The sequence below is a fragment of the Carettochelys insculpta genome, chromosome 17 (assembly GCF_033958435.1).
Source record: "Carettochelys insculpta isolate YL-2023 chromosome 17, ASM3395843v1, whole genome shotgun sequence".
Lineage (NCBI taxonomy): Eukaryota > Metazoa > Chordata > Testudines > Carettochelyidae > Carettochelys > Carettochelys insculpta.
Genome location: NC_134153.1, coordinates 18,568,407 through 18,581,662, shown reverse-complemented (window position 1 = coordinate 18,581,662; position 13,256 = coordinate 18,568,407). Strand labels below are relative to the sequence as shown.

The 13,256-nt window shown below is 44.4% G+C and overlaps 1 protein-coding gene across 5 annotated transcripts in view; it reads right to left on the bottom strand.

Moving 5' to 3' along the window:
• The window catches only part of RIPOR3 (RIPOR family member 3), a 77,302-nt gene that overhangs the window by 18,239 nt on the left and 45,807 nt on the right, over window positions 1-13,256 (bottom strand). For 4 of the 5 annotated variants that reach the window (XR_012647849.1, XM_075011561.1, XM_075011563.1 and 1 more), the window contains 2 exons: window positions 3,410-3,539; window positions 1,719-2,303 (listed from right to left, as the gene is read on the bottom strand). Coding sequence is in view for 4 of the 5 variants with exons in the window: in XM_075011561.1 (XP_074867662.1) it covers window positions 1,719-2,303; window positions 3,410-3,539 (715 nt within the window). In the remaining variant the exon portion in view is untranslated. The remainder of the gene's footprint in view (window positions 1-1,718; window positions 2,304-3,409; window positions 3,540-13,256) is intronic. The other variant, XM_075011564.1, reaches the window with a different exon arrangement.

Here is a 13,256-nt window from a genome sequence, read left to right as displayed (position 1 = left end):
AATTTTCTGATAATGTTTTTGAGCGCTAAGGGTTTAGAAATACTCCAGTGCGCCTGATGAAGAGGGTTTTACCCAGGAAAACTGACACCCAAATAAATATTACTCTTTAAGATGCCACAGGACTCCTTGTTGTTTTTGCAGATACAGACTAACACAGCTGCCCCTTAGACCTGTCAGTGACATCAGTATAATTCTTCTCTCAGATCTCAGTCAAAATCATTCAGTATCATCTCTCTTTTGCCCCTGCAGAGGGCCTCAGATATCCCAGAGCTTTGAGACAATCACCCTTTGCCCCAAAGTCGTGCTCCAGAATCTTTCCTCCCAGGGAAAAAAGTGCTTCTAGGCTCACACGGTTGCTAACATATCCTTAAACAGAAACTGAATTTCCATCTGATGCAGTATCGTCTTCCTGAAGGAGCACGAGACCTGCAACATTAGTTCAGATGACCCTTTCACCAAGGGATATTCTGTCTGAAACCTACAGATGACAACATATATCACAACATAGTCAATTATTTCACTGCTGACTGTTTTAACAGAAATAACCACAAAATGTGCTTCCTCTGATTTCACACTGTATCAGATGTAGAATTTATTATAACGATAAATCACAGTGGCTACTATCCTGATTGTCTGATTCATGTTCTTGGGCAGGAGTGGGCAATAATTTTCACAGTGGGGCCACTCCATGAATTTTATGACTGGTCACAGGCGGAAGGGGTGGGTTGGGGGCTACAGAGGGAGCCAAAGAGTGTGCGAGTGTGAAAGAGAAAGTGTATGAGAGACAAACTCTGTGACACCCATTGAGTGCGTGCTGCAGTGTATATGTGACAGTGACTTGTGTCTGGCACAGACTCTGTGTGTGTCTGCTGCAGCAGGGTAAGTTTCTGAAAGAAGCCACTCTCTGTTTCTTTAAGGGAAATCTGTCCTGCTCTGTTGCCTCCACCCACCTCTGTTCTGCACTCCTGAGTGAATCACTTACCATCCATGCTTCAGACTAGAGTAACTCTACTGTGTGTCTCCCTCTCCCCGATCCCTGCTCTGCAGAGATGAGGTGCTGGGGCAGGAGAACACCCTGACTTCAGCATTATCCTCTTCCCTCCACTCCCTCCCACTCTGCACAGCTAGCAGGAGAATCCTAGGAGAAGCTTGGCTGCAGATGCAACAAGGTGGAGGAAAGGACAGCTGAAAACACACTGCTGACTTTAAGCATGAACATTCTGCTAATCAGCTGGGTGGGTCAGAGGGGAATGCTTGGTGGGCTGGATCTGGCCCTGCCTCATGATTTTGTTCTTGTTATTTTCCATTACAATCCTCTTTTAAATGAATTAACTCTGGAATACCACACCAGTGTCTATCTTCCTGCAGAATTTAGACCCCAGCTTGACTCAAAATACACAGGGTCTAGACTGCAGTCTACTTTCTGATTTCTCCTTCCTTTTACTATTCATCTTTGCAAAGCATGTTGGACAGGGTGCAAAAGACATGTTATGCAGACTGAAATGCTGTTGCACTCAACTAGCTGGCTTGACTTCCAGCCATTTCTGAGTAATGCCTGAGCTCTGATGGTCAAACCAACATTTTGGGAATGTGCCACTGAAAATTTTGAAGTCATCAATACTCCATAATGTGGTTATAAGCCCTTTGGAACAGTAAGAGGAAAAATGATGAACAGCAAAACCTACAACGTATTGCACAAAGGTGAAAATAAACCACACCTTTAATTTGTCCCTGATGCATAAAACTTGGTACTCCAGTTCCTCCAACTGGGTTTGCCCTGGATTCTGCGACTTCAGCAAATTTAACACTTCTTGAACAAGTTTCTCAACTGCTGTGGCGCTTCCAGGCGGTTTTATGTCATTTTCAGTGTCCAAATTTTTCCGACCAGCAGACAGAACATTTTCTTGGTCCACAGACTGGGGACTCCAGTGCTGGCTGATGGAATCCCTGCCCTCTTTCCTCATGTCCCGCAGGCTGGATGGGCTATTCAGAGCTCCCTCCATGGGAGGGGTCTCTTTCAGGATATCTAGAGTTGTGGGGTTTGGAGACTTGTGTGGTCTTCCACCTGCACACATGTCCTGCACAAGAACCAATGGCAGGGTCCTGTGGTCTAAAGCTGGAGTCACATTTCTGGATTCTGTCCCTTTCTGATCCTTGACATTGAATAAGTTGGTTTCTGGGGAGCTGTGGTTTTCAACCCTCAGATGCACATCAAAGTCACAGTCAGCCAAGTATCTCAGTATGCAGGGGGCTTGTGCCTCATCTCTTATGTCATCATGGTTCTTTCGTTGCCGCAAAACAGACTGCAGTGAACAGGAAGTGTAAATACAGGTACTTGGTACAGGAGATTTACCCATTGATGGAAAACCCAGGAAAGACCTACAGCACTAAGCCCCACATTGCCCCTCTGAAGAGACCAGGAGGAAGGGCAGAGCTAGAATGGCCAAACAGAGAGACCTCTGAGCTGCATGCAAAACAGAAGTGTCAGAGCAAGTCATGTGTGGACTCTATATTTACAATGACCCAGGAGCCCAAGAGCCTCAGCGAGGAGCTGATGGTAGGCAGAGAGAATACCACATTTAAAGAACTTTAACAGAATGCTAAAAAATACACTAAGATGCCATTTCCTGTCATTCAAAGGGACTAACAAATCAGTTCTAATTCCCCTTCAGCCCAATACAATATAGTACTGAATTGGCCAGAAAAAAATATCATGGTTTAGTTATTAATAAACGCAGCACACTCATTAAACAACCAGTTAGTCCCATAATGTCATTGTTTGCAGAAGACCTGACTCCAAGCAATGTTTTATACTCCCTCTGCTGGCTTGGCAGGAGCACACAAGTCTGACTGCCAGGCTGGTATGGGAAACAGCCTTAAGGTTATACACAGACATGCCTCTGCTGTATATAGCCGGTGCTCTTAAGAGGCAGGAGTATGGGGAACAAAGCAGCAACACTAAGTGAAAATTCCGTTAGTAATACAGGAGATTCTTTGGTCCAACTGAACCGCATTTGGCACTAGATGACAAGGGTGGAGTGAAAAGGGACTGCTTTACACTCCTCCACTATGGTTCGCTGCTCCTGGGATTGGCCAGTTCCCAGTGTCGACTGCTCTATTTATGCCTGGCTGCACGGGGCCTAATGGGGCTGTTCCAGCTGCCATGGTGAAGACTTGGCAAGGAGAAACAATTTTGCATTGCCAGATTTTAAAATGGGATTGAAAACAACTGGAGTTAAACTAAATAATAAATAATAAATAATAATAATAATAACAACACCCCAAAGAGATCACCCTACTGCTCTGTGACAGCACTCTGTCCCGTTTTATTCTGCCACAGTTGGATGGCTCGCACACAGCCCCAGCTCGCTGCTTGGGCATGGCGTTTTACTTCCCCCATCACACTCACCAGGTAATATTTCTCTCTAAAGCTGGGCGTGCTTGGTGGAGTCCAGTTGTACAAGGAGCTTTTCCTGCTGCCCAGAGAAAACTTGGAAGTGGTTCCGGGTGACAAAAACAGGTTCTCAGTGTCAAATGGGCTGTAAGCAGGGAATACAAAGGTGCAAATGTTATCCAAGGCCAGCAACTATTTAGATGTTTAGCAAGTGGAACAGCTATTGGGATTCAAGTGCCCGCAATATTATGTTGGTCCCTGAATTTGATTAAATAATATTCAGCTCTTAGGATAAAAAAAAAAAAAGAGAGAGGTGGTCCCTCTGACGTATGTCCTTGACACCTAGGCTGCAAGAGGGAGACAGTGAACCACCATCCTTTTGCATGGAGAGGAGTAGTGAATAACCTCATCCTTTTGCATGGGGCTCACAGCAGAGCTCAATCAATGCAGAGCATTTTGAGCTGGCTTCTCTCTCAGAAACTGATCAGAGTGCCTCTCTTTCTGTGGGGGTTATATGCTACACAGTAGGTCCCCCGCAATGGCCCACGAATAGGAGAGTACTTGCAGGTAGCCACTAAAAGTACTAAATACAATCTTGATACAACAAACACTTATGCAATTGCTGTTGCTGCCACAGGGATGCTGTGGCACTGTGTATGGCAAGAGATGCACTTCATGCAGTTTTGACTGGGAAAGGGGTTTCCACTCATCTATCCCTATAAGATGCTGCCCGTGCTATCGAGCCCAACAAACCTTATTACAAGTGTAATATTGACAGGTGGAACCAAACCTGGAACCTCTGGAGCTTCATGCATAGGCCTCTATTGCTTGAAATAAAAGCCAGCTGGCTCTAAGACTGCAGAGGAGACTCATTCTCTCTGTAAGTGGTCTTAGTGCCACTATGTAGGCCACTGACCTACACCTAGTAAGTGTGTGGGTTACACAAGCACTTGCTACTTGGCCTCAACTCTCCCACAAAGAGCACTGATATTCCCATTTCCAAAACAATGTGCTGGGAAGGTTCAGAGGGACACCCTAGGGCAACTCTGCATGAACCTTCACCCACAATGCACTCCAGTGAGGAAGAGAGGAAAATTCATGGACTTCCTCTTCTTGATGGATCTAGGGCATTTATAATTAAATGTGATTCCCCCTCATGTGTGCAGAAGGGGAACATATCATTCATATTACCACTGATCCCACAGGCAATATTTTAAATGAAGGCCAACCACAGTGCTAAGGAGTCTGCACTCAATGGGAGCCCTGTGGAGTTCTGAAAGGATCCAAACAACAGCAGGCAAGAATTAGTTACAAGGCAACTTTTCCTCTCATTGCACATCAAAATCTTATTTCCCTTTTGTCGAAGGGGAGGAAGGCGGAAAATAAACATTTCAGGCACAGACAGCCGTGTCTGTTGTCATCTCACCATGGAGGTTTCCCTCTCAGAATGTCGGCCTAACGTGTGTCATTAGCTAAATTAACCAGTGTCACACAGCTGGAGTTTGTCAAACAGTTCCATGGAGTCAGATTAACAGCCATCTGCGCTCTCTCACTTTGCAGTAAATTAACTAAATCAGGTCTCTGACAGCAAGAGGACTTTATCCAAAGAACACTGGGGACTTACTGACAGAGGCAAATGGCTTTCATCTATGGCAAGGACAACGACTGCAGAAATCCCTTAGTGTAAGATTTTCAATTGTAGCTTTTAATACAGCGACAAACTCATACAAGTAAAGAACACAGCGGAAAGGTATAATGACATCAAGCTAAGGCCATTCTTCTCCTGTGATGATTGACAGAATCCTATATTAAAGAAAAAATATTAAGAGTATGTTTATGGTACACACAAAGGCCTGGCTCTGACTCAGGTTTCAGCCCAGTCCCCCTTTATCCACACACAAATCAGTTAAACTCAGGTTATCGAGAATGCAAAGATTGGGTCCTGGGACTCTGAGAGGGTGTTAGGTCAGAGCTACGACGTGGGTCCAAACCCTATATCACATTGCAGCGTGCACATAGGTCAAGCCAGAGACCTGAATCAGAGGGTGTATATAGGGCAGCATGGATGCATTATAAAGGCTGACAGACCCTGGTGAAGTAAGTGTAAGCCCACCTTTACAATGCAGTGTAGATTCTCAAACACAGGCTTGGAAATGCAGTCCATACAGCTGGTTGCACAGGCCCAGGTTTAATCTGCAGTGTAGGCATATCCCGAGATGCACGCCATAAGGGATCAAAACAAAAAGCAGTCAAGTAGCACTTTAAAGACCAACAAAATAGTTTATTAGGTGAGCTTTCGTGGGACAGACCCACTTCTTCAGACCATAGCCAGACCAGAACAGACTCAATATTTAAGTCTGTTCTGGTCTGGCTATGGTCTGAAGAAGTGGGTCTGTCCCATGAAAGCTCACCTAATAAACTATTTTGCTAGTCTTTAAAGTGCTACTTGACTGCTTTTTGTTTTGATAGTGTATAGACTAGCACGGCTTCCTCTCTGTTGCCATAAGGGATGTTGGCCAGGGAACACTGTAAAGCAGGGGCGTGCAAAGTGTGGGAGGGGGCCCCCTCGGGGGGGGACGACTTGAAATTTCAAAAGAGGGGAGCAGCACAATCAGCTGCTGGTTTTCAGGCTCATCCATCTCATTAAAGTGTTGAAATACGGCACTGTTTTATGGATGTGCACTCACATTTACATACCAATTAACATTTTTATATTCTATATACTTCTTTTCTTTCATGTACTGTAAGGGCTTTTTTCCCCCGCCCATGAACTGAAATTTCCATCAGTTTGGATTACATTAGACAGATGGGGGAATGGGGGCTGCCAAGTGCAGGGATGAAAAGTGGGGCCCAATGTAAAAAGCTTGCTTGCCCCTATTGTTAAATACAGGAGAGACCGGAGGATAGGGCTCCTCTGAGAATGCATGTGTGAAAGACACATGCAGCCTCCATAATGCTGAATGGAAGAAAATGAGAACTGCTCAGTTATGGGTAGTATCAAAGAGGGATCCCCGTTAGTCTATATCCACAAAAACAATGAAAAGTCCTCTGGAACCTTACAGACTCACACATTTATTGGAACATAAGCTTTTGTGGGCAAAGACCCACATCATCAGATGCAAGTCACGGGACACGCATTACATTGCAAACAGTTCCAATTTTTAACTTAGATCAAGTGGTGGGCACCTGAGCTTTTAGAGCAAAAGGATCTGGGTTTTCTCTCTGTTGTTACCATGTAGTACTGAGAGCACAGAAATACCAAGAGCATTAAACTATGCAATTCACATTTGCAGGGGAAGCAGTGCTACATTTACATCTTGCCCTGGTCCAGAACTGCCTAGGTGGCTTTGATCTATGGTTCAGCCCCATTCTCTTTCCCAGCCATGCTGGCCATTTGGAATGTACCAAAAGGTAGATACTGTTAAACCAAGTTTCCATCAGGGGCATCTCCCTCCTGCCCCACATCACTCACTTCAAACAAGGCAGCAGCCGAGGGGGTACATTCCAACCAACTTGCAGCCATTCTAGGAGTCATTGTGGGCTGTATGGTGCCACAGTGAAGGGTGCAGTGGACAAACTTAATGGAAAATACCCCCTCTCCCACTCCGCTTACTTAAGAGTTCTCATTGATGTTTGGGTTGGCCTGGAGACCACATCCTTTCGCAAGTCAGCAAGCGGGCTACATCTTCTCCCCACTGGGTTTCCCTCCCTCATCCTCTTCACCCAAGGTACAGCTATGCCACAGCTGGAGATGCCAACACAGCTCTCTGCAGCTTACATGCGCTAACTCTGGTCAAGATAGCACGGCTAAAAGTAGCTGTGAAGAAGAGGCCTAAATTCCAGCTTGGGCTAGCAATGGCAGTTCAGCCCCTTCCTTCCAGGTGGGCTCGGACAGCCCATCATGAACCCCTATGTGAAGAAGATACTTCATTGCCATGTTTAGTCATACTGGCTAAATTAAAAAGAGCATAGATCCAAATGGTGTTCCCTGTGAACCGTGCGCTTGTGCAGCCACTCAGGAGAGATTCAAATGCCGCCAGGGTGATTAGCAGAGCGCCCACAGCTAGATATTTGGTTTTTACAGGTGGTGCACATTCACCCAGGCCTCAGTGCACATATAAACATTTACTTGCACATGGATGTAAAAGATTAGTGGGAACATTGGGTATGACTATTTCTTACTGTAGTGTAAAACCACCCCAACCCACCGAAGTCTGCAAAGGAAGCACCAGGGCTTTTAATCAGAGCTAAGAGAGTATGCATAACTTCAAACCAAAAAAAGCAAGGGGCAATTAGAGCTCTCACCCCATCACCACTGTGATGGGAGCCGCCCCAGGAGGGAAGTTTGGGTGTCACAGCTGGACTTGATTAGTCAGTAAACATTTTAGGGGGGGAAAGAGTCCGTTCCTCAGAGAAAAATAGTTACTGAGTGATAGAAACACCCTTGCCAATATTCCTCAGCATAAGCAGCTTCAGCAGATATGTAAGTACTCCAGAGAAGCTGTTTGGTGGATACCAAGAAATTGCATAACACACTTACAAATTAGAGAAATATGGCAGCAATTCTCTGGTAAGCATCAAGATTCCTCCCTGGGATTAGCTCGCAGGGGATGCATGTCACCATTAATATTGTTCTGAGCTGGGCAGTTGTCACACTGAAAAAGATGTTTGTTGGCAGCATGGGCCCAGCCCTATTACAAGGGAAGCCTTTGAGTTTTTAAATCAAGTCACCTCACTTGCGCTCATGCCTCAAGTACAGGGCTTGATGCCGCGCACTGCTTTCACTACAATAGCTGCAGAAAACACATTGTGAAACATTTGCAGAAAGTGAAGTTTTAATTCATAAACACAAACCCTGCCAGCTTCCCTTCTGAATTACTCATCCAGTCACAGCCCAGGAACCATACCATATGACCTCAGAGTCCAACTACAGGGAGCCACATGTTGACTTTGCACAGCTCAAATGGATCACCGGCTGGAATTGTTCAGCAAATTGTTTTAAAGAATAAATCAGAGATGTTAGGAATCTGAGCAGGATTGATTGTGGTTGTGTTTTTCCACTTAAGTTCTCCAGTCTGTGTTAGAGCTAAACCATTGCTAGGCAGTACAAGGAAAAAGGGAGAGACCAGTGTTCCCTGTAAGCTAAACTGGTGTGAGCAAAGTGAAAGGCAGGGGTGCCCCCCCTCAGGAAGGCATAACAGTTCGTAAGGTCGGGGGGGGGGTGCAGCACAATCAGCTGCTGGGTCTCAGGCTCATCCATCTCATTAAAAATGTTGAAATGTTATTTCATGGATGTGTATTCACATTTATATATGGATTAATGAAGTTTTTATATTCTACATACTTCTTTTCTTACACGTGCCAAAAGGGTGGGGTTTTTCATAGGAAAATAACCAAAATTTCTGTCAGTTTAGATTACATTAGACCGGCTGGGGGGCCCTGCTGATTGCAGGGATGAGAAGTGGGACCCAACGTAAAAAGTTTGCTCACCCTGAGCTAAGCACTTGGGCAGCTGCCCCAGGGAGACTCTGATGCTGCCCAACTGATTAGCAGAGTGCTCACAAACACCAAAAGCCAGCAGCTTGTGTTTCTATACATCCCCACGTGCCTTGGTGCACATAAAATTTATTCTGCCCATACATACAAAAAATGGGAGGGAGCCGTGGAAGAGAGCAGCTGAATTAGCAATCAAAACAGCAGCATGTGAGCCTCAAAGGCTTCATACAAATCTGAAATAAGCAAAGACTAGCAGAGGGCACTAGTATAGACAGGTAACAGAGAGATAGCCATGCTTGTCTACATACACTATCACAACAAAAAACAGTCCAGTAGCACTTTAAAAAATAATTTATAAGGTGATGAGCCTTCTGAAGAAATGGGTCTGTCCTACAAAAGCTCATCACCTCATAAATTACTTTGTTAAAGTGCTACTGGACTGCTTTTTTGTTTTGATAGTATAGACAGGGTTATACTAGTAAAACTGATCATCTGTTGGGAACGTGGTATACTTCTACAGCTCTGCTGGCAGAGCACTCTGAATGCAGACCTAGCTCTAATCAGAACTGAGAGAGTGAGAGCGCACGCGCGCATGTGTGTAGAATAGTATGTCTTTAAGCAGCACCAGCTACCCCAAAGTGTGTACAGTGAAGCAACGGCATGATAAGAAGATTAGCTAGGCAGATGCCCTATTTGCCTAGTGGTTTTTAAATATAGTCCATGAGGGTGAAGGACTACCAAATTCCAGAACAAGAAAGTGCATTACCATCCTCCCTTCTGAGACTTAGGAGTATGTGTTCACATAATTATAGAACTAGCATACCAGGTCAGTTATATGGGCTCCAGGTGCTCCTGCACCATGAATTTACAAGCCTGGGGGCTCAACTCCAGCAATATTAACTGCAACACAGCCACAGTGTGGCTATGATGAATTCAGGAGCAGCTCAACCTTTAGAGCAGGAAGATTAACATAACAAAAGGCTGCCGGACTGGTGCCCGGAGACCAGCTACTCCTGGGTAGGTCCAGGGAAGCTGGGAGCAGAACGCCACTGGTTGTTGCCTACAGCCCCCAACTCAAGCCACTGCAGTGTATTGTTAAAGACCTACGGCCTGTCCTTGATTGGGATGCCACACTCCAGAGGGCCCTGGGGGGCGGGCCTGTTCTCTCCTGCAGACAACCTCCCAGCCTTGTGGGGGTTCTTGTCCACAGTCACAGTCTGTGCTGTGGGGGTGCTGGTCCTGGAACTTTTCCTTGCAGCAAAATTCATTGCCAGCTTTGTCCACATCGCTATTCTGCAGATGCCATAGCTGGACCTAACCAGGTTATTCACTGAGTCACGGGCTCATTCTCATGTTCCTCAACTGGCATCGTGCCCCATCGTGTGCCAGCAATGCCCAGATGCTTTCTATGTTGGACGGACTTCAAACTCTCTTAGATGAGGAGTTGGTGGGCACAGAACAGACATGGGAGCACTCCTGGTTCACAGACCAGTCGGTCAACATTTTAATGGGGTAGGCCATTCTGTTGATAACTCAGAAGTTTGCGTTTTGATGAGGAGGAGTTTTCATAGTGGTCTGCGGGAGGAGGCTTCTGAACTCTCTTTTATGTTCAGGTTTGACACATGGTTTGGGCTGAGATGTGAATTTTCTGGGTCATTGTAGGGGCTCTTTTGCATACTTGGCTTGGTCTGGTTCTTGGCTCCCTCCCCACCTTCTGCCCCTCTGTTCTCTGGTTTGCTCACCTTGATTTTTTTTTTTTTTCTGATTTGTCAACCTTGATTGCTTTTTTGGTTCTCTGTGCCTTGAGTGTTAAGTCTGTTCTGGTGTGGCTGTGGTCTGGGGAGGTGGGTCTGTCCTGTCGGGACTCAGCACCTAGTGAATTATTTTGTTGGTCTTTGAAGTGCTACTGGACTGTTTTTTTTTTTGTTTTGATAGTATATAGAGTAGCACAGCTTTCTCTGTTACTGGTCATTAAAGTACATTAAGGATCATTAGATGATCTAAAAGCATTGTCAGGTACTCCAGTCAAAAGATAAACAATTTTACAATGGAGGTTAGAGGCAGAGTTTGAGGGGCATCAGAGAAACTTGGTGGAAGAAGGATAATTAATGGGACACAGGAGCTTTCCCAAACTGTGTTCTGTGGAACACTGGCATTCCGTGCCATGTGAGTAGGTGTTCCAAGGAAGAGTTGATGCTACTGCTATTTTTCCCCTATAAAATATTAAATATGAAATTATACATGTATCAGAAATACTAAGATTCTTGAATAGTATTTAGATTGTAGGTATACTAACATTTATAATGCATTCATAATAGTATAATTATGCAACTCATGCTGAAAACTCAGACAAGTCGAATTGTTTCGGCATGAGCAGTGTTCAGAGAAATCACCATATGTTGCAGCTGATATGAGAATCCAACTCTCCAGCATCATGACTAATATTAAGAAGATTTATGATCCAAAAGATGCAAAAACACTCTTCCCCTTAAAAAGTGTCAAATGTTCCTTATTTTTATTTTTCAATAGTTTTCTGAAAAAATAATTTTATAGAAATGCAAAATTTAAAAATATTTTTCATTCTTAATTTGTTTTGCATTTCTTGGTCTTAAACTTTTTTTAAGTTTCAAGGAAGGACAGTCCTTTTTTGAACAATATTGTACTTCCTATTTTTGTACAAAAGAACACCACAACCCATCCTTCTTTCAGCTGTTATATTGATGTTTTGTTTTTGGATTTGTACTTAATTTTTGTACTTCATAGTTGACATTAGTTGTTCGTTCAGAAGATTCTCTATTTTTTGTTTTGTACAAGACGACATAAAACCCCAAACTCTTTAAAGTCAACTTTTGAGTGTTATGTGCACAATTTTTCAGTATGAAACCTTCCTCCATACCCTCCCCACCATGACCAAACCACATGTATGTGTTCTGTCAATATATTCCCAAAAATGTTCTGTGGCCTAATTAGTTTGGGAAATGCTGGGATACAGTAATACCAGAGTACAAAATATGTTGTAAGGACAGAACAGTTCATGCTGCTGAGGACGGGGGGGCACTATGTTGAAAGAAAGCATAGACTCAGATGAAGAAAAAAAAAATCTTAAATGAACCAAACTGTATCGTAGAATCTATATGCATAGTAATTCCATGTTCTAATAAGAATATAGCAGTAGGGACACATTACTGTCCACCTGTCCAAGATAGTGACTGACTGAAATGTTAAGGGAGACTAGAGAGAGTACAGTCAATCATCCCAAAATTGACAGGGTACACGTGACCTCAGGATAGGATGCAAAGATGAAGTTTCCCCGACACCTTAAATGTCTGCGTCTTCAAGCACCTGCCTCTAAAACCCACGAAAGGAGTGGCAGTTCTTGATTTTGTCCTAAGTGGAGCACAGGATCTGGTCTAGGAAGTGGCTATAGCTGGACCACTTGGAAATAGTCAATTAAAATTTAACATCCCTGTAGTGGGGAAAAAACATCACAGCTGCCCAACAGCATGGCATTTAATTTCAGAAAGGTGAAACATGAAGTTAGTTAAAACAGAAATTTAAAAAAGGTACAGTGTCAAAAGTCAAATTCCTGCAAGCTGCATGGAAACTTTTCAAAGACACCTTAACTGAAGCTCACCTTAAATGTATGCCCCAAATGATAAATAAATAAATGGTAAAAGAACCAAAAAATGTGCAAGTGTGGCTTAACAGCCAAGTAAAAGCTGCAGTGAAGAACGAGACATTGTTTAAAAAATGAAAGTTAAATCCTAGTGAGAAAAATAGAAAAGCACATAAACTATGTCAAATGAAGTGAAAAAAAATAAGATTAGGAAAGCCAAAAGACTATTTGAAGAAGAGCCAAACACTCCAAAAGTTATAGCAACATTTTTAAACTACAGCAAACCCCGGATATGCACAATTTTGACTTGCGCTTCACTTGCGTTGATACACATTAAATGCAGTCAAAATCGTGGGGTTCCCAGGGGCTGGGAAGCACAACTACTCCACCATCTCCCCACTCCAGCCCCCAGCACCCCCAGGTGGGGGTAGCCAGGGAACAGACAGCCACGGAAGTGTGGCTTCTCCTCTTCTTCCCCCAGCTGGGTAAGCAACCATGCCTGGCTCCCAGAGTGGCAGGGAGCCGAGAACCAAGTGGCAGCCTGGCTCCCAGCTCTCCTGGGCTTGCAGGAGTACGGAAGCTTACTACTGGTCAGCTTCCTGGCTCCCGAAAGCCCAGGGGAGCCAGGAAACTTACCAGGGCTGGTGCCCTGCTCAGTTTCCTGGCTCCCCCGAGTTGCATGGGAAATTTGACTTCCGCGGGGGTTGAGAGAACACAAACACCTGTTTAAGTCAGGGGTGTACTGTACAT